Source organism: Nerophis ophidion, linkage group LG08, assembly GCF_033978795.1.
Source record: "Nerophis ophidion isolate RoL-2023_Sa linkage group LG08, RoL_Noph_v1.0, whole genome shotgun sequence".
In the NCBI taxonomy this organism is placed as follows: domain Eukaryota; kingdom Metazoa; phylum Chordata; class Actinopteri; order Syngnathiformes; family Syngnathidae; genus Nerophis; species Nerophis ophidion.
The window spans coordinates 27,376,764-27,401,124 of record NC_084618.1 but is presented as its reverse complement, the minus strand read 5'-3'; the positions used below and the strand labels follow the sequence as shown (position 1 = coordinate 27,401,124).

Sequence of the window (24,361 nt, the reverse complement as noted above, 5' to 3'; positions counted from 1 at the left end):
AAGTAACGGATTAATTAATTTTCCAAGTAACTAATTACATTTATTAAAGAGTAATTCCATTCGTAATTCAATTACTTTTTTGATGTAGTACCAAATAAGTAGATTTAATTGCTTTTTAAAAGTAATTTTCAGAACACAGCCTGTCACAAAGCATCATTAAGCAGTTGGCATGTTCGTGTTTCTGGCTACAATATGTGTGTATGTCCTGTAGTAATGTTTACTTATAAAACATTATTGTTAAAGGTAAATTATTTTCATGTTGCTGGTGACGTTTAAACATGTCCTCGTTAACCAGACACTTTTTTCACATTGTGTTCTTTTGTGTTTTTTGTAGCTGAATAGTTGAGCATAGCTCAATGTTTTTTTAAAGAACATTGGAGATGAAATTTGACTTTCCTTATATTATTATTAGGGCTTTTTCTTTTTTCTTCTCTCAAAACACCTCTTAAATTGGGATCCTATTACGCAAAACTTACTTTTCGTACTTGTTGGTACCTGTTTTGTCAATTTGGGATCTTCATTAGGCTCGAGAATTTAAAATCGAGGCATGGTGGAGATAGATACAAATATTTCCATTTATGGTTAGTTTTTGGGCTCAAACTACATCGGGATATGAGTTTTGATCCATATTGTCCAGCCCTACACTTTAATTAAGGTTTGTTTAAGGGCCTTATGATGGCATTGTATTTATATGTATGAGTGCACATGTGTATGTTGTTTGAGTGTTAATAATGATGAAATTGTGATATTTAAGACATTTCATATTGCTACTTAATTTTTTCTCTGCTAATAATTTTTTTTAAATTTAGCAGCACTGGTGCTACAACTGAAGAAGCTAGGTGTAAAGTATTGATGTTTCTGTGATTGAGAGATGGATTAAAATAGTTGAACTAACTTCAGTCTAGATTTATTGCAGTGACACACAAAAAGGGTAGAGAATAGTTTGTGCTACACGGGAAGCTGCATAACAGCAAAGGTGTCAAACTTCTACGCTCGTGCATGCATGCATAAGCTGCCTAAGAATGCATGATGATACAAAAATATTATAATACAAAATGTAGATTGTGGAATTAAACAAATTTAAGTGTTAGTTTGTAATAGTGTTATTCAAAATGTTGACGCTAATATGTCCTTTTTACTGAATATCGGCTCCAGATATCGGTAATCGCTCTCCCTCCCTACTGATAATCTGTATTAACCATGAAAAAACCTTTTGTTGGATCATTAGAGTGTATGACTGACAAGGGTTCATGTCGTTTCTTTCGTTCTGCTATAAATAGCTCAAAATGTTTCCATCCAAATTCAGGATTTTTTTTATTTTGGGAGATGGGACCTGGTTCAGGTCTGCGCTCTCTGAGTGCTTTTTTAGTTTATACGTTGTAATTGTTTTGTATTGGTTGGACCCTGGATGCACAAGCAGAAGCAGTGATTGACAAGCGTAGTATTTTATTTAACTGCTCTTATAGAGCAGTTACCATGAATTGATTAACGCGGACCCCTACTTAAACAAGTTGAAAAACTTATTCGGGTGTTATCATTTAGTGGTCAATTGTAAGGAATATGTACCGTACTGTGCTATCTACTAATAAAAGTTTCAATCAATCAATCAAAGCAGGCGCGAGGAAAAGGCACAAGAACTAACACAAATACTATAGTTTTGAGGTGATAAAAATATACAGTGAAGTTAAAATAAACAAACGCACTGTGAGTAAGAACTAACTACAGTACTAGGTAAACAAAAAACACATGTATGTCAAAAGCCTGCTGGATGAAGCAACAAAAACACGAACATAGATGGTCGAGTCGAAAAATTGAAGATTACATGCACACCTTGTATAATGTGTTTACTTGAATTAAAAAAAAATGCACATTTGCATTCCTCATAAATACAAACTACATTTTAGGAGTCAATATTACGTTGGTAAGTCTACTATTACAAGAAGCTACTACAGTATTTATGTGGTAACACACTTACACACACCACACATTCCCAGTCCTCGCACACTGACCAGCAGCATACAGTGTCCACACACTCAGTTCCCTGCCTGATTAGAACCTTGTGGACCTCTGTCACTGCTGGTGCAGCTGATAACTGGGAGTATTTAAATGTCACTACCTTGATGTCATGGTGAAGAGTGTGTAGTGTGTAGGAGGACATAAAACCACATCAATTGTGTGTTTGTGCGTACGAGTGTGTGCGTGCCAACCTTTTGGTTGGAAGATCCTCACCAGCCAAGCTGACCTTTCAACACCCACACACCTCGGTCAAAAAAACAAATTACAGCATCACTTTTTATTCCAGAGATTTTTTTATTCTGTTGACTTGATTTGTCTTTATTGCCTAGCTCTGCCAAAGTTTTTAGTCCAGCTACAGTAAAGAGGCACGTTTTCATGTTTAAAAGACATTCTTGTTTCCTCTATTAGTGGAAAAAAGTTTTGGACTTGTGAATCACAATGTGAACAGTTCTAAAAGTAGAAGCTGCCTGTTGTTAACCAAGACAGAGGGTTGTTGTTACGGCTCATATCATCCGATCATCATTTGACGGTAAAATAACAAACTCGGTGGCAGGGTTCTGTGTAGCAGAACAAACATGTGCCAACATTCTCTACATGCTTCAAGTAACAAAGCTGTTCTTGTTGGATTACATTCCACATGAAACCTGTGTCGACCCACACTATCAAACCTGTGCTGTATTAAAAAGTAAAGCAGGTGGACGCTGACGACTCAACTTCCACCTTCTTGCGAGCATTTTCACTCAGTCACCCGTAAATGAGATTTTTTCCTTAGAGAGAAAATGGTGTTTTATTTCACTCAACTTAAAGCAGAAGTACATTAATTTTGCCATTAACTTTTCCTGTTTGACTTGTAAGGAATGTATTTTATTGGCCAAGTTCCATACTGTAATAACAGAGCAATGAAACACAACAAAGTTAGACCCGCTCGACATCCATTGCTTTCCTCCTCTCTAAGGTTCTCATAGTCATCATTGTCACCGACGTCCCACTGGGTCATTATTGTCACCGATGTCCCACTGGGTGTGAGTTTTCCTTGCCCTTATATGGGCCTACCGAGGATGTCGTGGTGGTCTGTGCAGCCCTTTGAGACACTAGTGATTTAGGGCTATATAAGTAAACATTGATTGATTGATTGAAAGTCAATGTGACACGATTAATAAGATGGTTATGACTTTAGCACACCTTATTTTCCGGACTACAGACGCACTCACAAAATTTTAGAAGAAAAAATATTTCTACATATATTAGCCGCACCGGACTATAAGCCACAGATATATATGTTGTGAAATGAGTTATTTACACAAAGATTTTCTGAATTTTTATTTACATATTTTAATTGTTTCCAAATGATGCTTGTAACACGGTAGTAAAACGGCCAATCAAACAAAACATGGACCAATCTAGCTGTAGGAGCTAGCTCTCCTATCAGCTAAACACTCAATAACTCCTCGGTGACGTTTTTTATGTGAATTTACTGAGGAATTTGTGAAACTGAAACCATACAAAAATAATTGTAAGGTAAAAATACTAACATTTACACTTACATTTTTTTTTTCGTTTCACAAAATAAGCGTTTATTACTTGATATTTAAAAAAATATATATATTTGTAATCAGAAACAACAAAATTAATTCCCATATTTATTAAATTAAAGAAAATGTGTGCAAAACTGGACCATAATTGCCAGATAGTTAAGGAGCTGGTCTGATCTCTCTGTGAGGTGGCTCTCTGCAGTCAGACAACTTTTAAAACTGTCTGCATTACTTTATTTACAATGAATACATCGATTATTGATTATTGATGTTTACTAATCGATTCTATAATCATTCATTTCAGAATTGTGATGCATCTAAAAATCTAATATTTCACCCACCTCTATTGCTAAGAGTGATGAAACCATACAAGTAAAAACACTATGGATGACTTGTAGAAGAAACGGCACTTGTACTTCCGGTTCAAGGCACTAAACCGAATAAAGTACCGTAGACGTTCAATCTGCAGCACCTGCAGTGAACAAACTTGTCCAAAAGATGGCACCATAGCACAAACATTAACACACCTTTTCAGTATCTTGTGTTTTATAAAAAACTATTTGTTGAATACAAAACATTATGGCCGTTTGCAAAGAAAAATCCATAAATTAGCCGCAATTATGAGCTGGCGGGTGAAAAAGTGTAGGAAAAGCTAACTGCTTATAGTCTTTAAAAAAAAGTGTACGTAAACAGGACCCACGACCACGAGAAGGACAAGCGGTAGAAAATGGATGGATGGTCGGACGTAAACAGGAGTTGCATAAGACTCCCATTTAACTAAAGCTGTCGTAAGCCTGCACCTCTTGATAACTCTACATCTTCATTCTTCTTCTTGTCTCCTGCAGTGCCTAAGGATGTCGAAACGGAGCTTCTTCGTTCGTCTGGTGCCGTGCCGCTGTTTGCGAGGCGAGGAGGAGGCAATAACGTCACTCGACTACTCCCACAGTAGCCTGGAGACGGTTCCCAAGGATATCTTTAGCTTTGAGAAGACGCTGCAGGAGCTCTGCCTTGATGCCAACCAGATTGAGGAGCTGCCTAAAGTAAGCAAGGCCTACTTTTGCTCTGTAAGGCAGTTTTAACATAAAAATGTCGGCTCCTGCTGAGGGTAATTTGTACATCACACGTGACAAACTTGAACTACTGAACACTAGGGGTGTAACGGTACGTGTACTTGTATTTAACCGTTTTGGTATGGGGGTTTTGGTTCGGTTCGGAGGTGTACCGAACAACATAGACATATAAGTAGCGTACCCCACGTTGTGTAAACAGTCTACACCAGGGGTGCCCATTACGTCGATCGCGATCGACTGGTCGATCTCGGAGGGTGTGTCAGTCGATCTTAAGCCAGGCATTAAAAAATAGACATAAAAATGAGCAATCATCAATCATACCAAGACTTCACTTTCGTCAGTTGTTTGACATTCTCGGCACCCGAGGATCTTGTGAGATGACGCTGGCTGCTGCGAGCTCATATTTAAGAAAAAAATCACTAACAGGGCGGACGCAGAGAAACACATTTTATTTCTAGAGACTCCGTACCTACTGTCAAAACTCTAAAGACCGACAGCACAGTTCCTGTCTTCACCATAAAAGACCTGTTTCATCCTGCCTGTGCTAACGAAATAAGAGTCTCAGAAAGCTAGCGTGCACAAGCTAGCAAGCTACGGAGTTTGATGCCAATGTATTTCTCCCCCGCCCTCAGCGACCGCTTTCTCACTTGCTTGCCCACCCGCACAGTCACTGGCGTCACTCACCTGCTGCCAGACATTAAAGGGCCACACACATATGCTACTCTCATAACAAAGTGTTTAAAAACGAGTATGCAAGTTGGACAAATGAGATGCCAAAACCAACCACTTTCATGTGGTATTGGACAGAAAGGAGGACTTTTTTTTCCCTCCATTTGAAAATGCGGACGTTATCAGCACCACTGTCTAATTCCAATCAATGCAAGTCATCAGAATCAAATACACCAACTTATATTCTTGTCTTCATGAAAGAAAGGAATCTATGTGTGTTAAACATGCTTGTATTATCATTAAACACCATTAACTTGTTAACAAAAATGTCTCTTTCATAAATAAATAAATATAAATTATAAATAGGAATGAGGTAGATCTGCTCGACTTGGTCAATTGAAAAGTAGCTCGCCTGCAGAAAAAGTGTGAGCGCCCCTGGTCTACACCGAGGCACCATGAATTGATTAACGTGGACCCCGACTTAAACAAATTGAAAAACTTATTCGGGTGTTACCATTTTGTGGTCAATTGTACGGAATATGTACTGTGCTGTGCAATCTACTAACAAAAGTTTCAATCAATCAAAAAAACAACACACGGCATGCTAGCAACGACTGACCATACCTCCTCTTTTCACGGGATATGTCCTCTTTGCGGAGCTGTCCAGGTGGAGTTTCTTAAATGCCTCGAATGTCCGGCATTTTAAGTTAGTGTTGCATGTATTTTCAATATACGTTCAGGGTTAAGAAGGGGTTAAAAAAAAAAAAAAAAGTAGTGTACGCAGCGTTAACATTCGTGAGGGCAGGGCAGAGACAGAGCGAGAGAGTTATGATAAATACACATGCGTTGACAGGCTCTGCTTTTTATCCATTGATTAATCAGATTTAATTTTTTATTATCTATAGCAGGGGTGTCAAAAGTGTGGCCGGGAGGCCATTTGCGGCCCACAGCTAATGTTTTAAAGGCCCACGGCACATTCTAAAAATACTATTAAAATTTAAAAAAAAAAACATAAAAGTGAAATGAAAAAGCTTAAAGGCTATATGTAATTTAGAAAAAGTTGCAACGTTGACTAATAAAACAAAGCTGTTTTTTTTTCTTTCAAGCTGTCATTGCTCAAAACATAATATTGAATGAAAATCAATGTTATTTTGAATTATTGACCTATCCAAGTTTCCGATTACTTCACATCAAATATTCCACTAAGAAAAATATTTTTGGTGGAAGATTTAGCAAATTTGTTAAATAAATAATCCAAAAATGTATATTTTGTTTTTTTCTTACTGTACCGAAAATTAACCGAACTGTGACCTCTGAACCGAGGTATGTACCAAAGCGAAATTTTTGTGTACCGTTACACCCCTACTGATCACCTTAGTGAACCGTTACAGGTTCCACTGCGTGTGCATCAACTTGACCTTGAAAATAATTTGAGTGTCTTTGGTTTTTGATTTCATGTGCAGAGTTTTACCTCCTTCCTCTCACTCTTTGTGTCGCCAGCAACTGTTCAACTGCCAGCTACTCCAGCGACTGAGCATGCCAGATAATGACTTGACCGTGTTGCCAGCCGGGATCGCTAACCTCATCAATCTCAGGGAGCTTGACGTCAGCAAAAACAGTAAGCGCAGTTGCCCCCACTTTGACCTTGTGTGTCCGCATCGCTTTGGCAGAATAGTCAAATCAAAGTACCCTGGAAAATACATACAACATTATAGTATGGGAAAACAACCACTATTGTGACATGGGTTAACCTGTACACCAGGCGAGGCATAGATCCCTTTGTGTTTTTTTGTTTTTTTTACGTAACTCATATGCTGTAATCACTGTTAATACAAGTCGCACAATAAATAACAAGAACAAAAAAGGAGTACAGTGGAACCTCGATTTACGAACTTAATTGGTTCCTGATAAGGGTCCAATTATCGAAAAGTTTGTATATTGAAGCAAATTTCTCCATAAGAAACCATTTAAATATGAATAATGGGGTCCAACCTCTTCAAAAGTCCCTATTTTAGTTGTGGTTTGTACACTTTGAACACAATATAATGTGCTATACAGTACTGTCTATTAGGGCTGGGAAAACTGTATCACGTTATTTTTTTTTATATTGATCGCTATCGATAATTATTGATATTTTTATGCCTGCCAATAATAAAGTAATACAATTTCCAACTTACTGAGGGTGCTATTTATCAGCGGATAAGGTGTCTGGTAGCCAGGTGGTAAAAATAATTGCAGTAAATGCAAAGGTAGTGGCAGTTTCGAGACACTATGTGAGAGTATTGTATGAGCTATTGAACATTAAGCAGAGTAGTTTTGGAAGCTTCTCATTAAGCCGACACGTTAGAGGTGTCAGGATGTTGCTGCACCGTCTGCAATAAAACCCAAGAAAACCAAATCCCAGTTTCTCTCCTCACTACATGCAGAGAATCCACAGCAAGACAGAAAGGCGGCGCAACAGAACTTGGTAGACACTTTTACCTGATTGGCTGTCACTCCCATTGCTCAGTGACATTTCCCGTTTCCTGTTAAGCTCGGTTCCCAAAAGCGCGAGTGACTTGATGCAACAAATCTTGCTTCATAATTTCTGGTTTCTTTCAAACTTGAAATACATCTACGAAACACATTTTTATCAAATCCCTTTTATATTGATATCAATTGTGTGTATCACGATATACTTTGATATGTTTTTTTCGGCCCTGCCTTACTGTATATCAAACAAACATAACACGGAGGTGATAAATTGACTGTGTCTTTTAATACCAAGCCAAAGCAACAACAATAACAAGCTGTGCTGTATGCGCTGCTCTGCCAACCCGCAAGAAGTATTTTTAGTGCCTTCACAAACGATCACAAATGACAAAAATCCTTAACTTTAACAACCATATTGCAATGATAATAAACATTTTAAGAAAGAAAATCCACTTACAGTACTGTAACATTGGCAAAGAAGCAGCTAACAAGTGGAGAGAAAGGAGCGAAGACAGAGTTGAGAAGTGAGGGGGTGAAAAGACTGGCAATATGTGTGTGCTCTTGGATTAGGAGCCACTGAACGAAAGATGGTCTTCACACTGAAATAAATCCGCTTTTGCATTTTTTTTTCAAGAAAATTCAGTCCCCAATACAATTTTAAAAACTTGCCTTTTGTACGAATCCTGCTTCCGCAATCTCTTTAATACAAGTAAACACAAAATGGCTGCCAGCGTGATTCACAATGATTGAATGAAGCATTCGTACACAGTGGCATATTTGACGCGATCTATAAATTCACAAACCGGAAAGTTCACACACAGAGGGGTTCGTAATTCAAGGCTCCACTGTAATTCACTTCCATAAAAAGTTATGATTGTCACGCATTGCGGCGCACTTGTTGCGTGGAGTTGCCACCTCAAGGATGCACTTGCAGGTAAGAACTTGGTTTTAATACAAAAATAAAATAACACTGGTACAAAAGGACAAAATAAAGCACGTGCCTACGCACGGAAGCTAACACTAAATTTAGCAGAATACAAAAGGGTCCAAAACGGTGACGTGCCGAACGCACGCGAAGCTAAAACGGAACTTAGCACAACTAAAGCAGAGAATACATACGTGAATGTTGCCGTTAGCAAACAATGGACCGAGAGCGAACTAAGGAATCAGGTGGCTTAAATACACAAATAATAATCAGAACACAGGTGCGCCTGACGCCAGAGCAGGTGAATCAAATGGCGAAACCATGGCGACGAACACAAACAAGGAAATACATAACTGAAGCGATCGGCAAAGTCTAGAAATAAACATAATCAAAAACATATCAAAAGGCAAAACCATAAACGATCCGAGTCGCGGATTGTGACAATGTAAATGATATCATAATACGATAAATGTAACTGAAAAGTATTTAATTCTTGAGTGCCATTTGATTTAATATAATAAATAGATACAATATTCAGAGTGTGTCTCTGAATATCGTATTTGTATCTGCGGCAGCACTATCTATCCTCCATGAAAACACACTTAGTATGATCACATTTGTTTTGTCTTAAAGTCCAGTTAAGAGCAGTATTTCATCTTGGATTATAATCCCCCATATTGTCAGATATATTCCTTCTTTTCATTCCACTTTAATTAATTTCATTCAAACCAGTAAAACAACATTTTTGCATATGTCAAAAACAAATCTTGGCTTCCTGTATTACAAATACCAAGTTTGTGATAAATAAAGTTATTTGAAACAAAACCCTGGCTTCTGCTGGTTAAACAGTGTAGCGTCTGCTCGCTCGATGGCCCCTTCTGCTCCCAGTATGGCAAGTCAGAGGACTACCGTATTTTCCGCACTAAAGGGCGCACCAAAAACCTCAAATTTTCTCAAAAGCTGACAGTGCACTTTATAATCCGGGGCGCCTTATATATGGACCAATATTGAGCCACAATAAGTGGTAGAAATGGATGGATGGATGGATGGATGGAGTTCTCGCAACTACGGTAAGCAGCCGCCAACTTCATTTTCCCCCATAGAAGAAGTGCGCTTCTTCTTCTACGCTTCTTCTTCTTCTACAGCCGCCAACTTCATTTTCCCCCATAGAAGAAGTGCGCATCTTGTACGCTTTTTCTTCTTATACAGCCGCCGACCTTCTTTTTCCCCCGTAGAAGAAGCGCGCGGTGCATGTTGGGATATGTGACTCCGGGAGGCGTGCCATTTCTGTTTATTCTGATGTTTAAGGACCCCAAAATGGCTCCTACAAAGAGACACGCTTACGACGCAGAATTTAAACTCAAGGCGATCAATCACGCACTACAACACGGAAATAGAGCAGCAGCGAGAGAATTAAACATCAACAAATCAATGGTGCGGAAGTGGAGGAAGCAACAAGGTTGGATTGACAAAAGAACTCCAGCCGCTAGATATTGGTGTCAACAGGGCATTCAAAGTTAGACTGCGAACTGCGTGGGAACAGTGGATGACAGAAGGCGAACACACGTTCACCAAGACAGGGAGACAGCACCAGACGACATACGCCACTATCTGCCAGTGGATCGTAAATGCCTGGGCTCTTATATCAGTCTCAACTATGGTCCGAGCTTTCAGGTAGGCAGGAATTGTCACTGAACTGCTAGACAACAGCAGCGACACTGACTCCATTAATGACGACTTCGAAGAGACATATAGCCTCTTCATGTTGGATTCCGTATTAGCCCAACTGTTTCATTCGGACACTGAAGAAGAATTTGAGGGATTCGTGGATGAGGAATGACTTAAAAAGGTGCGCTTTACATGTTTATTTTGTGTGTTGTGTTGTGTGACATTAACGTTTGAGCAACGTTGAGTTATTGATATATTGTTGTTGCTTTGTACTATTTCGTTAGCATGCTAATGTTGCACTCACGTTTGATTTACCGTAACAGTATATTATACATGTTATACCTTGCTGTTGTTGAAAGATAAACGAAATACCACGTCACTGACTTTACCTCGGAGAAAATAATAAAACAGCTGTTTATTCATTTTGCGAGTGAACGGAGTTGTCAGAACGCTGGTTTGTAATCTATTAAGAAAGTGTGACTGACCTATATGACTGGTTTGTTGACATTCCCTTTAGCGCAACTCCATCTAATGGATGCATAACGTAACCCCAGCCTCTACTGTAGCACCTATTCTATGCGCCTTATAATGCGGTGCGCCTTATATGTGAACAACATTTTTAAATAGGCCATTCATTGAAGGTGCGCCTTATAATCCGGTGCGCCTTATAGTGCGGAAAATGTGGTACTTAGGCATTTGGGGACCTAAGCCTTCAACTTCTATTGTCTTTGTTTTAGTGTCAGATTAGCAAGAATAGTGATGTCACACCTACATTAAACAGGCTGTAAATTATAGTCCACAGTGTACAAACTAGAAATTCATGGTGTAAAATGTATCTGCAAACATTTAGCGGCGTTGTGCAAGCAGACAAGCAATAAACCATGACCTCTTTCTCTTACACATACACATAAGTAAGAAGGTGGAGCGGCAACACTCGCAAGCCTCATTATAGGTTTGCGTGCAAATTTAGTGATTTTACTCAATTAAATTTTAAGCGATTTTAATTATACAGACAATACATTAATAACACATTTCAATGTATACATGTCAATACAGTAGTATGTCTATTTTTCCCACACTTGCCTACTTAGACAACATGTACCCAAACCACTGCTATGTTTAATTTATGGACTAGGTTTGATTCCAAACCACGCATGGAAGACAATATTGTTTAGCACTATTCAAGTGGTCGCAAGTGGCTGACAGTCATTTGTCTCTTAGGTGCTAAGTCAAGTGTCTACCATCATAATGTTAAAAGCAGGCCATATTATTGAACTGTCCTACTGTTGCTTCTGCATCATTGCACTGGTCTGTACATATTGACAGGTAAAACTGGCACACTCCGTCTCATTTAACAGCGGTGACGTTTCTCAGAACACTTACTGGATAAGGAAAGTGTACAAGTCCAGACATGTAGCACGTTGAATGAAGACTGTCCTCAAACTTGAGATGCAGACTAAGATGCGTAGTCGCACTCAGCCAATTATACAGACAACTTCACACCTTAAGTACATCAAATTTGACTAGTGTAAGCAGACTGGTCTGAGCCATTTGAATGACTATTGTGATCACTCCTTGCATCTCTTAAATTTCAGCTGGCACTATGTACAAAATAAATAATCCGAACGACTCCAAGTAAGACTGAAAATAGTTCTCAAAGTCAGGAAATTTGCAGTGAAACAGCTGAATAGAAGTGATGGAACAAGTAACCAGGCCGTGTTTTGGATGATTGAGAATGTAGATCAAGGGTCCCCAAACTACACATGCCAGCGTCCAAAATCCGGCCGGCGGGTAGTACCAAGTTAAAAAAAAAAAAAAAAAAAATGTTTATTTTTTATTTTTATTATTATTATTTTTTTTATCCGTTCTTTTTCTTCCATCCATCAATCCATTTTGTACCGCTTGTTACTGAGTCTCCTAGGCAGATACGGCACGCCAGCGTCCAAAATCCAGCCTGCAATTATTCCTGGCTGAAAAGTAAATAAAAACTGTATTTATTTATTTTTTGATTATAATTTTTTTTTTATCCGTCCTTTTTCGCCCATCTATCAATTCATTTTCTACCGCTTGTTACTGGGTCTCCTAGGCAGATAAGGCACACCAGCATTCAAAATGCAGAGTATAATTTCACCACACCTCGTATGTGTGACAATCATTGGTACTTTAACTTTAACTTTTAAAATCTGGCCCGCGGGTAGTCCCGACTAAAAAAAAATATATATATATATATATATATATATATATATATATATATATATATATATATATATATATATAAATAGGTTTTTGTTTTTTTTAATTATATATATTTTTTAATCTGTCCCTTTTCGCCCATCCATCAATCCATTTTCTACCGCTTGTTACTGGGTCTCCTAGGCAGATACAGCACGCCAGCGTCCAAAATCCGGCCCGCGGGTAGTACCAAGTAAAAAAATACAACAAAAAAAAGTTTTGTTTTTTTAGATTATTATTATTTGTTTTAATCTGTCCTTTTTCACCCATTCATCAATCCATTTTCTACCGCTTGTAACTGGGTCTCCTAGGCAGATACGGCACGCCAGCGTCCAAAATCCGGCCCGCGGGTAGTCCCGACTAAAAAAAAAAAAATGGTATTTATTAATTTTTTTTAATCCGTTCTTTTTTGCCTATCCATCAATCCATTTTCTACCGCTTGTTATTGGGTCTCCTAGCTGCTCAAGCAAATCATATTGTCTAAAAATGCATTTTCCCAGCTGTAACGGGACGTCATCACGCTTGCGCCACAAAGGCGGCAAGTACGCGATCTTTCAGTCAATTAGTGCACGAGGGGAAAAAATGGCGAAATCGTTGGGGAAACATAAATTAGACTCCGAGTGTAGAGTTTTTAAACATCAGTGGACATATGACTTTTCTTCAGTTTAAGGAAAAGACAGTTTAGATTGTATTTATATATATATATATATATATATATATATATATATATATATATATATATATATATAACCCAATACGGCCTCTGGGTCAAAAAGTTTGGGGACCCCTGATGTAGATAATCGGGGCAAAGAGAGGGAGGGGAAATCAAACCCAAGTGTTAAACCGTACGGATGATGTGTGAGTACTCCCTTACGCATCACTCAGCTTCTGTTATAAAACTCGTCAAAGTAAGTCTTGAACACAAAATACCCGTTGATGGGAACAGTCATGTCTGCTGGTTACTGGCTTGTTTTTTAGAAAAGTTCAAGTCGGCATGGCGTTGAGATTCCTGCATGACGTCCATACTTGCGACAGTATAGAAAAGATCTTGTTAGGAAGATAAACAGTGCCAGCAGGGCTAATGTGTAACCAAGTGTGCTGTCCTGCTTTGTCATTAATTTTTTCTCGTCCTCTTTGTGGTTGGTTAAGAAAAGAAGCCGAGCAGACTTTTTTCCACCTGTGTTTAGTTTGATGTTATATGACCTGCAAATATCAGCAAAACAGACCTTTGACCTACTGTATATAAGATTACCTGTCCTGTCTATATTGTTATGGTATTAGTTTGTCTAACATGCATACAGTTGCAATATGATGCATGATGCATCATATGTTCCCAATTTCACATTTTAACTTTTCCGAAAAAGGAGCAGAAAGAAGCAGAGCTCATTTAAACCAACCCTTTTTTCGTTTCGTAGCAATTGCTAACATATTTGTTTGTTCACTTATTGTGCTCAATCTGTAACACAAACTTTGAAAACATAATCAATAAAGACCCCATGAAAAAATAGTTGCAAGTTGTGATGCAAATAATGAGATACAATTATCACATTTTTCAATAAGGTTCAAGGTGTTTAGCAGGATTCTTCTTCCTTGTACTTTGTAACCACTTTGGGTTGAAACCGTTGGATCCTATCAGTCATTGCACTGTTTAATTTGCTTAATTAATGTCTATGTCGTCTATTTGTAATTGTTTCTATTTTTCTCCCACTGTTACCAAATAGCATTATTTTAGTTTTTCTTTTGTCAAAACATCCTATTGTATTAATTTATCTTATTTGTATTAACTACTGTGTGTTCTCGACTGAACAAAAGTCTGTCGTATCGTCTGCAAAAAGTACTATTGTTAAGTCCTTTGTTACTTTGCAAATGTCATTTATATAGAGATTGAACAGTTGTGATCCCAGTATGGATCCCAGGGTTTCACAGCAAGGTTATTTAAAGCTGTTGACGTATTCGCCTCGCTTCATGTATTGCTTCATGTCGGATAAGTCGCCTACCCTGTTCAAGACCCGTGCGATATATGTAACAGTCACAGTGATGACTCAGGACCTGCACATAGATCTTGCACTGTCTGGTGTTGAATATGCAAAATAAATTTTTAAATTTTAGAGTAAAAGTCACAAACTAAGTTTGTTTTCTGTTTACGTGTAGGTATCCAGGAGTTTCCAGAGAATATCAAGAACTGCAAAGTGCTTACTATTGTGGAGGCCAGCGTGAATCCTATCTCCAAGTGCGTATGAGATACTCGACATGATACCACCACAGCATCAGTTAGGTTAGGTTTCTTGTGACTAATCTGTTCCTTGTTGTTGCCGCTTGCGTGTCCAGGCTCCCTGAAGGCTTCACCCAACTCATGAGCCTGACCCAACTCTACTTGAATGATGCCTTCCTGGAGTTCCTACCAGCCAGCTTTGGCAGGTCTGTTAGAAAACAAACTGTGATTTTAATGCCTCTACTACAGCGGACTCTCTCAGCTTAGTGGACAAACCACTTAGACTCAAACTGATCATTTTTGAGTAGTCCAGTCAGAAGGTAAAGGATAAGTCCAAAACACAAACAACACCAGGCAAGACCTTAAAGGGGAACTGCACGTTTTGAATTTTGCTTATCCTTCATAATCATTATGTGAGACAAGAACACATACGTTTTTCTTTGTGTAATGCATTCTAACTCGTATTTAAACACTAGCAATAATGCAGGTATTGGGGATTTGATATGATCCACCTATAAAGCGCTCTAGGAAACGTCAAACAATGTTTTATATAAATGTATTGTAGTAATAGACATATTCATAATAACATGTAATATTTACGTATTTTACTCATTTTAAACATACGACATTGCATTGATTTTAGAGCGCATCACAACGTTCACTATTTCCTTCGAGAAAAAACAACTACCGTATTTTTGGGAGTATAAGTCGCTCCGGAGTATAAGTCGCACCTGCCGAAAATGCACAATAAAGAAGGAAAAAACCATATAAGTCGCACTGGAGTATAAGTCACATTTTTGGGGGAAATTTGTTTGATAGAACCCAACACCAAGAATAGACATTTGAAAGGCAATTTTAAATAAATAAAGAATAGTGAACAACAGGCTGAATAAGTGTACGTTATATGAGGCATAAATAACCAACTGAGAAGGTGCCTGGTATGTTAACGTAACATATAAGTGTCATTCAAATAACTATAACATATAGAACATGCTATACGTTTACCAAACAATCTGTCACTCCTAATTGCTAAATCCCATGAAATCTTATATGTCTAGTCTCTTACGTGAATGAGCTAAATAATATTATTTGATATTTTACGGTAATGTGTTAATAATTTCACACATAAGTCGCTCCTGAGTATAAGTCGCACCCCTGGCCAAACTATGAAAAAAAACTGTGACTTATAGTCCGAAAAATACGGTACCTCTAATCATGGCAGACTTGGGGAGAGCCAAAGACTACTTTGGGACAAATGATGATCCAAAACCTTATATTTTTTTAGCCAAACTTTTAACAGGATAAACTAAAAGTTTTAGAAGCTTAGTGATAAACAGATTTAGTACGCGTACCCCTGGGGGTACTTGAAAGTATGCCAAGGAGTACGTGAGATTAAAAAAAAATATTCTATAAAATAGCAGCAATTCATAATTCCTTTATTAATATATTTATTGAATAATACTTCAACAAAATATGAATGTATGTTCATATACAGTGAAAACAATTGCAACAATGCAATATTCAGTGTTGACAGCTAGATTTTTTGTGGACATGTTCCATAAATATTGATGTTTAAAGATTTCTTTTTTTGTGAAGAAATGTTTAGAATTAAGTTCATGAATCCAGAGGGATCTCTATTACAATCCCCAAAGAGGGCACTTTAAATTGATGATTACTTCTGTGTAGAAATCTTTATTTATAATTGAATCGCTAGTTTATTTTTCAACAAGTTTTTTAGTTATTTTTCTATCTTTTTTTCCAAATAGTTCAAGAAAGACCACTACAAATGAGCAATATTTTGCAATGTTATACAGTTTAATAAATCAGAAATTGGTGACAGTGCTGTATTTTACTTCTTGACTCTTTTTTTCAACCAAAAATGATTTGCTCTCATTAGGGGGTACTTGAATTTAAAAAAATGTTCACAGAGGGAAGTGGCTGGGCAGAGGGAAGTCTGGGTTTCCCTGCTTAGGCTGTTGCCCCCGCGACCCAACCTCGGATAAGCGGAAGATGATGGATGGATGGATGGATGGTTCACAGAGGGTACATCACTGAAAAAAGGTTGAGAACCACTGTTGTAGAGGACGTTAAAGGCAGTGCAGTCAGGGCACGCCCTTAATAATGTCGGCCGGGTGAAAATTTGGACTAATTCGGGAGAATGGTTGCACCTGTAGATTGTCGGGAGGTGCACTGAAATTTGGGAGTCTCCCGGAAAAATCGTGAGGTTTGGCAAGTATCTTGCTAGGGCGGGAAAGCCATTCATAGAAGGTGAATTCATTAAAAAGTGCATGTTAGATTTTTTAAGAAATCTTTTCTTGGGGCCCAGTCTTACCCAGTGTCTGCATCCAGTGGCCCCCAGGTAAATTGAGTTTGAGACCCGTGGTCTAGACCTAAACTAAAGTAGTGTGGGCTCTAACAGAGAAAGGAAGGTTGATCCACAGGTGATACTGCTGAAATTTTCCCTTTTTAACAGTACTGAAAAATATTAGCAGTGAAATGCTGTTAAACAGCTCTTCAATGAAAGGAGAAAATTCTCAGACTGACAAAGGGACAGTAGAATAAATTCAGTTGTTGATGTAAATTGCAGTGCAAATATATTATTATCGCTGTTAGAAATAATGAGTTAACTGATGTGATTAATCATTAAAAATTATTACATTAATCACGCAATTTACTTTTTTTACCCTAATTGTGGGTTGTTATAAGGTCAGTTATCAGGTCAATGCATATGCCAGTGCAAAAATGAGAAACTGTTGTTCACTGGCAAATTTTACTTTAAAAAATACCCCCAGGTGGGACTTTAGATACAACTGTTACCAAGTTTTTAGTAAATAAATGATATGCATTCACGTAAAATATTTAAAACTGTATCTGACTTTCTGACAATCACATTGTGTATTGGGCTCTTTTTTTAAGTTTCTTTAAATTATGCAAATGGTTAAAAACCTGTGATTAATTATGATTATTCCAGTATTTTAATTTTCCCTCGGGGATTAATAAAGTGATTCTGATTCTGATCACAAGTGTGATTAACATATAAAGGGACAAGCGATAAAAAATGGATGGATTTTATATATATATAAGTATATATATATATATATATATATATATATATTTTTTTTAAAAGATCTTCCTGGGGAGCCATTCCTTTATCAAACCGGTTCTTCTCTTTAGGCTTGCTTGTTGTCTGCACAACTAACCTCTAGCTTTCTCATGAGTATTTACTGTAAACATGCGTCACAAACAGTACGTTCCAGTAATTATTTGTAGATGAACAATTGGAATGAGGGCATGATGCTGAAGTTTATTTTTGTCTTATGGCTGCAGGCTGACAAAGTTGCAGATTTTGGAGCTGAGAGAGAACCAGTTGAAGATGTTGCCAAAGTAAGTAAAGAGATATCGCTTCTCCTCTACTCCTCCTCCTCCTGTATCCCTTCGCTCCACATTTGTTATACAAGATCTACACCCTCCATGCCCCCACCCAACCACCTTCTCTTTCCCGACTGCTTGCTGTGACAGGTTTTTTTTTTTTTTTTTTTACCGTAACTGGGATATTTTTCCATCAAACGAGGTGACAGTAGTAGACCAATTAAATCATATATTGACAAAGCTCCAGATGCTTCCAGTGGAGGTTTTGTCCCCTGTGCTTCCATTTTACATTCACACAAGCAGTCTTGCACTTGCCTTTTTGTGAGGGGGACAGCCGCCGCCTGGCGCTCGTCTCCCTGTGTTTATGTGACAGACGCCAGACCTGTTAATGGCTGGAGAACTGACAAAGAGAGGCACTAACCGTTGGGAAGGTTGCTCAGGACAACGTGCAGGCATCTCGGAGATGTCAACAAATGTGTTCACAGACAAAGGGAGCCTTTTCAAGGTTCTCGCATTGAAGAGCACACACTCTCATAAGCAGGCTGATGCTTTCTAGAAAAATGCTGGTCTGCAGTCGCAATCTAGTGTTCATTCTCGCAGATTCCACACATTTTATTGTGAACTCTCAGCAGACTCAATGATGTCTGGGGGACTACTTGCCAACTTGGTGAAAACACTGGGTGCCTCTCAATATTGACTGACAACCATTTATATCAAATTATGGTTTACTTTAATGAAAAAAAAAACGTTTACTGTCAGTCACCTGCTAAAAAGGAAGTATATTTTGACAGCCAATGGGCAAACTTGCTGAAAACTTGTAATGAAATGGTAACAGTTTGTTTATTCTATATTGATGTACATCACGTTTAGTCACACAATTTAACATGTTCAAAAAGGAGCTGGAAGAATCAGAGTGGCTTTAATTATACTCCTTCTCTCAACAATAAGTGATAGTTAAACTTCCCGTGTTTAACATGTAACAGGTTACCATATTTGTATTAGTCTTATTCAGTAGTAAATTATGAATATTAGAAGTAGAGTTGACAAACAGGTCAGAAACATTGTGCAAGTGTGGGATATTGTGTATGATAAACAATACCTTATTTCAATCAGAAAAAGATTGAAAAATCAATATCGTACTGAGTGCAGAGTATAACATGTTTTTATTGGTTGTTCAGCTACATGCTTCAAGCTGTCAGTACTTGGAGTCAGAGTGGTCAAAGTTGCCATCAGACAGCAACGGGCTTTCCGACAACAACCTTCTGTGGTGTGTCTTGAATTTACTTTTCATGCCCTTGAGATCTAAACAGAGTGCCTGGTGGTCCTCTGCTTTCTGTCCCTGCTGGACCGCCATGGAAAGACCAGTTCTGCAAAGACCCAAACACACACACACACGCACATACAACATAAAGGACCTGGCCCGTGTTGCTTGTAATCCCCGCTGACAGCTTCCTCTCATTTCATCACTCTACTTTTCCTCCTTTGTGTTTACGTCATCCTGACCCACTTTCTGATGCTCAAGATCCTGTGTTTTTTTTGTGCCCACAGAAGCATGCAGAAGCTCACACAGTTGGAGAGGTTGGACCTGGGCAGCAATGAGTTCACTGAAGTGGTGAGGATCCCGGGGCCCTGACCGCTCCCTCATGTTTGGGGGTGCACTTGCCGTAAAGTACACTTACCATGCATTGGGGGAGGGGAGCAGATCGAATTAATAACCGTAAATATTTTCGAAAAGGAAGTGACAACAAAATAAACGCTGTGACTGTTGAGAGAGGTCCAGCTTGTTTGCGATGCTCTTCATTCCATCTCCGCCACACACACACAAGCACACACATTTTAACCTTTCTCTGTTGGCCATCCACAGCCTGAGGTGATGGAGCAACTGACTGGAATCAAGGAGCTCTGGATGGATGGAAACAGACTGACCTTCTTACCAGGGGTACTGAGATTCATACACACACATGCACAACCTCAACTCTGCGTCATTCTCATCCTCATTATGCACCATTTTTCTCTTAAGTGGGTCAAAAGGAATGCTTTTAATTCTGGCATGTCAGCAACATCCTCTGTAGTCCAAAAGGCTTTTGGTCTTTCAATTCAGTGTTTTCTCACATTAGAATAGTATTTTCCATAATTGTTTTGTGATGTGATGGTTGCACAACAATCGTCAAAGGGCTTAAATCTGGTTGATTATTATCATAGATGTGTCTTTCTCCGTCTGCTGTGTGTTCAAGAATGGAAAAAAAAACAATTGTTTTCTCTGCGCGTGTGCCTCAGATGCTGGGCATGCTCAAAGAGTTGGTCTACCTGGACGTCTCCAAGAACAACCTGGAGATGGTGGATGAGCAAATATGCGGCGCTGAAAGTCTGCAAGACCTGCTGCTCTCCAACAACGCTCTGACACAGCTTCCCGGCTCCATCGGTAACCCCTCTTACCCCGCCTTCTTCATAGGCGCTTATAAAGCTTCAATTTCTCACTTTCCTAAATCTAATTATTGACTTTGGCATCAAATATATTTACTGTAGTTTCAGACTATAGAGCACACCAGTATATAAGCTGCACCCACTAACTTTTAGAAAGAAACATTTTTTTACTTTACCGCATTTTTCGGAGTATAAGTCGCTCCCGAGTATAAATCGCACCTGCCGAAAATGCATAATAAAGATGGAAAAAAAAACATATATAGGTCGCACTGGAGTATAAGTCGCAATTTGGGGGGAAATTTATGTGATAAAACCCAACACAAAGAATAGACATTTGAAAGGCAATTTCAAATGAATAAAGAATAGTGAACAACAGGCTGAATAAGTGTACGTTATATGACGCATAAAAAAACAACTGAGAAGGTGCCTGGTATGTTAACGTAACATATTATGGTAAGAGTCATTCAAATAACTATAACATATAGAACATGCTATACGTTCACCAAACAATCTGTCACTACTAATCGCTAAATCCCATGAAATCTTATACGTTTAGTCTGTTACGTCAGTGTTCCCCAACCACCGGCTCGATTGGTACCGGGCCGCAGAAGAATTTTTTAAATAATTTAATTTTAAAAATTATTATTATAATTTTTTTTTTTTTCAACATTCAAAACACAAGATACACTTACAATTAGTGCACCAACCCAAAAAACCTAACTTTTTCATGACAAAAAACTCCCTTTTTCATGACAAAGAAAAAAAAAAAAAAGATCCCCCAGGGATCAATAAAGTACTTTCTATTATATTCTATAATTGATGGATGATATATATTAGGGCTGCGAATCTTTGGGTGTCCCACGATTCGAATCAATATCGATTCTTGGGGTCGCGATTCGATTATGAATCGATTTTTTTCGATTCAAAAACGATATTTGTCCGAATCAAAATGATTCTCTATTCATTCAATACATAGGATCTCAGCAGGATCTACCCCAGTCTGCTGACATGCTAGCAGAGTAGTAAATTTAAAAAAAAAAGTTTTTATAATTGTAAAGGACAATGTTTTATCAACTGATCGCAATAATTTAAATTTGTTTTAACTGTTAAACGAACCAAAAATATGACTTATTTTATCTTTGTGAAAACATTGGACACAGTGTGCTGTCAAGCTTATGAGATGCGATACAAGTGTAAGCCACTGTGACACTATTGTTCTTTTTTATTATTTTTATAAATGTCTAATGATAATGTCAATGAGGGATTTTTAATTACTGCTATGCTAAAATTTTAACTAATATTGATACTGTTGATAATATTCATTTTTGTTTCACTACTTTTGGTTTGTTCTTTGTCGTGTTTGTGTCTCCTCAATTGCTCTGTTCATTGCAGTTCTGAGTGTTGCTGGGTCAGGTTTGGTTTTGGAATTGGATTGCATTGTTATGGTATTGCCATGTATTTTTTTGTTGGATTGATTAAAAAAAATTAAATAATCGATTTTTTAAAAATGAAAATTGATTCTGAATCGCACAACGTGAGAATCGCAATTCAAATTCGAATCAATTTTTTCCCACACCCCTAATATATATATATATATATATATATATATATATATATATAGTAAATGTATATTTGGTGGCCGCGGGATTGGGTCTCTGCTTTTTGCAGACGATGTGGTCCTGTTGGCTTCATCTGGCCGGGATCTTCAGCTCTCACTGGATCGGTTCGCAGCCGAGTGTGAAGCGGCCGGAATGAGAATCAGCACCTCCAAATCCGAGTCCATGGTTCTCTCCCGGAAAAGGGTGGAGTGCCATATCCGGGTTGGGGAGGAGACCTTGCCCCAAGTGGAGGAGTTCAACTACCTAGGAGTCTTGTTCACGAGTGGGGGAAGAGTGGATCGTGAGATCGACAGGCGGATCGGTGCGGCGTCTTCAGTAATGCGGACGTTGTACCGATCTGTTGTGGTGAAGAAGGAGCTGAGCCGGAAGGCAAAGCTCTCAATTTACCGGTCGATCTACGTTCCCATCCTCACCTATGGTCATGAGCTTTGGGTCATGACCGAAAGGATAAGATCACGGGTACAAGCGGCCGAAATGAGTTTCCTCCGCCGTGTGGCGGGGCTCTCCCTTAGAGATAGGGTGAGAAGCTCTGTCATCCGGGAGGAACTCAAAGTAAAGCCGCTGCTCCTCCACATCGAGAGGAGCCAGATGAGGTGGTTCGGGCATCTGGTTAGGATGCCACCCGAACGCCTCCCGAGGGAGGTGTTTAGGGCACGTCCAACCGGTAGGAGGCCACGGGGAAGACCCAGGACACGTTGGGAAGACTATGTCTCCCGGCTGGCCTGGGAACGCCTCGGGATCCCCCGGGAAGAGCTAGATGAAGTGGCTGGGGAGAGGGAAGTCTGGGCTTCCCTGCTTAGGCTGCTGCCCCCGCGACCCGACCTCGGATAAGCGGAAGAAGATGGATGGATGGATGGATGTATATTTGCATACCTAATTGTTTCCAATAGCAGTCTGTAACACAGCAGTAAAACGGCTGATCAAACTAAACAGAGGTCATCGTCATGGGCCCACTAGCTGCCGAAGGTAGCTCTCCAATCAGCTAAACAAACTCAATTACTCCACGGTGACGTCTTGTTGAATTTAATGAGGAATTTGTGAAACTGAAAAAATACAAAAGATTACGTTTTGTCAGTTAATAATATTAACACAGACACTCATAAACGTGCTGACATATTAGTTAATGCTAACGAGGTTAGCTTCATTACATTACGATTGCACATACAAATATGCATGAAAACTTTCCTACAGATATCCCCCATTTAATTGTTTATTGAACTATTAGCATTACGGCCTTTAGCGAAGAAAAACCCAGAAATTAGTGGTACCATTTTATAAGCAGCAGCAAAAAATTATTGGCTTAATTAACGGTATACACGGTACAAGCATTTGTGAAATGGGTAATTTTCTTCTGTGGGAACATGAACGCAATCAGTAGGGATTAATTTGCAGCGAGATGAGTGTATTGATGACAGTCGTCTTTAATCCAATATGCCGCAGTTTCCCTAACTAAGGAACCTGGAGCGCTTTTGTTGTTGTGTAACCCTCTCTCTCTTTTTCTCTGGTCTTTAGGCTCGCTGAAGAAACTGACTGCTCTGAAGGTGGATGAGAACCAACTGATGTACTTGCCTGACTCCATTGGAGGGTGAGCCTGGAGTCTTTCTCGCACGGTCGACTGAAATCTACAAGGAGCATGTCCAAGTCCTTGTGTCACTGCTTCATTTTATTCTTGTTTGCTTCCCATCCAACAATTTTCTCAAGTTGGAATGTGTCTCACAGTGTAGGCTTCTCAATTAGTTTTTAAAATTTGCGCCCTCACTCTTCACTGTCACTATAAATAGTATAATTTGTCTGTTAAATTGTTATAACCATATCTCTGCATAACATTTGAAGCTTATTAACATTCAAGGAAACAACATACTCGCCTTTCCTTGTCTTCCACTGTGGTTACAGTGAAGCTAAGTGCTACATACACTTCTTCATATTCTGGTATGGCAAAAAAAGCACTTTCCCCAATGTTACACTTGCCTCCCCCTGCATTTCACCGTGACCCCCCAGGGGGGCCCGCCCCACTATTTGAGAAAGACTGGTGTAGGCTGACTTAGATTCTGAGGTGGTTTGTTGATCTGCTTTGTGTCGCAGACTTATGCTGTTGTCAGACGTTGTTTGTTTTATAAAAAGCCCTACGAAGCTGAATGTTAGCATGGCAATGA

The 24,361-nt window shown here is 38.8% G+C and overlaps 1 protein-coding gene across 9 annotated transcripts in view; it reads left to right on the top strand.

Annotated features, from left to right (window-relative positions):
• erbin (erbb2 interacting protein) overlaps positions 1-24,361 on the top strand; it is a 117,597-nt gene that overhangs the window by 53,932 nt on the left and 39,304 nt on the right. For all 9 annotated transcript variants that reach the window (XR_009807796.1, XR_009807799.1, XR_009807798.1 and 6 more), the window contains exons 3-11: positions 4,394-4,588; positions 6,788-6,905; positions 14,736-14,814; positions 14,913-15,002; positions 18,124-18,180; positions 19,714-19,777; positions 20,030-20,104; positions 20,443-20,587; positions 23,721-23,793. Coding sequence is in view for 5 of the 9 variants with exons in the window: in XM_061908169.1 (XP_061764153.1) it covers positions 4,403-4,588; positions 6,788-6,905; positions 14,736-14,814; positions 14,913-15,002; positions 18,124-18,180; positions 19,714-19,777; positions 20,030-20,104; positions 20,443-20,587; positions 23,721-23,793 (887 nt within the window). In the remaining 4 variants the exon portion in view is untranslated. The remainder of the gene's footprint in view (positions 1-4,393; positions 4,589-6,787; positions 6,906-14,735; positions 14,815-14,912; positions 15,003-18,123; positions 18,181-19,713; positions 19,778-20,029; positions 20,105-20,442; positions 20,588-23,720; positions 23,794-24,361) is intronic.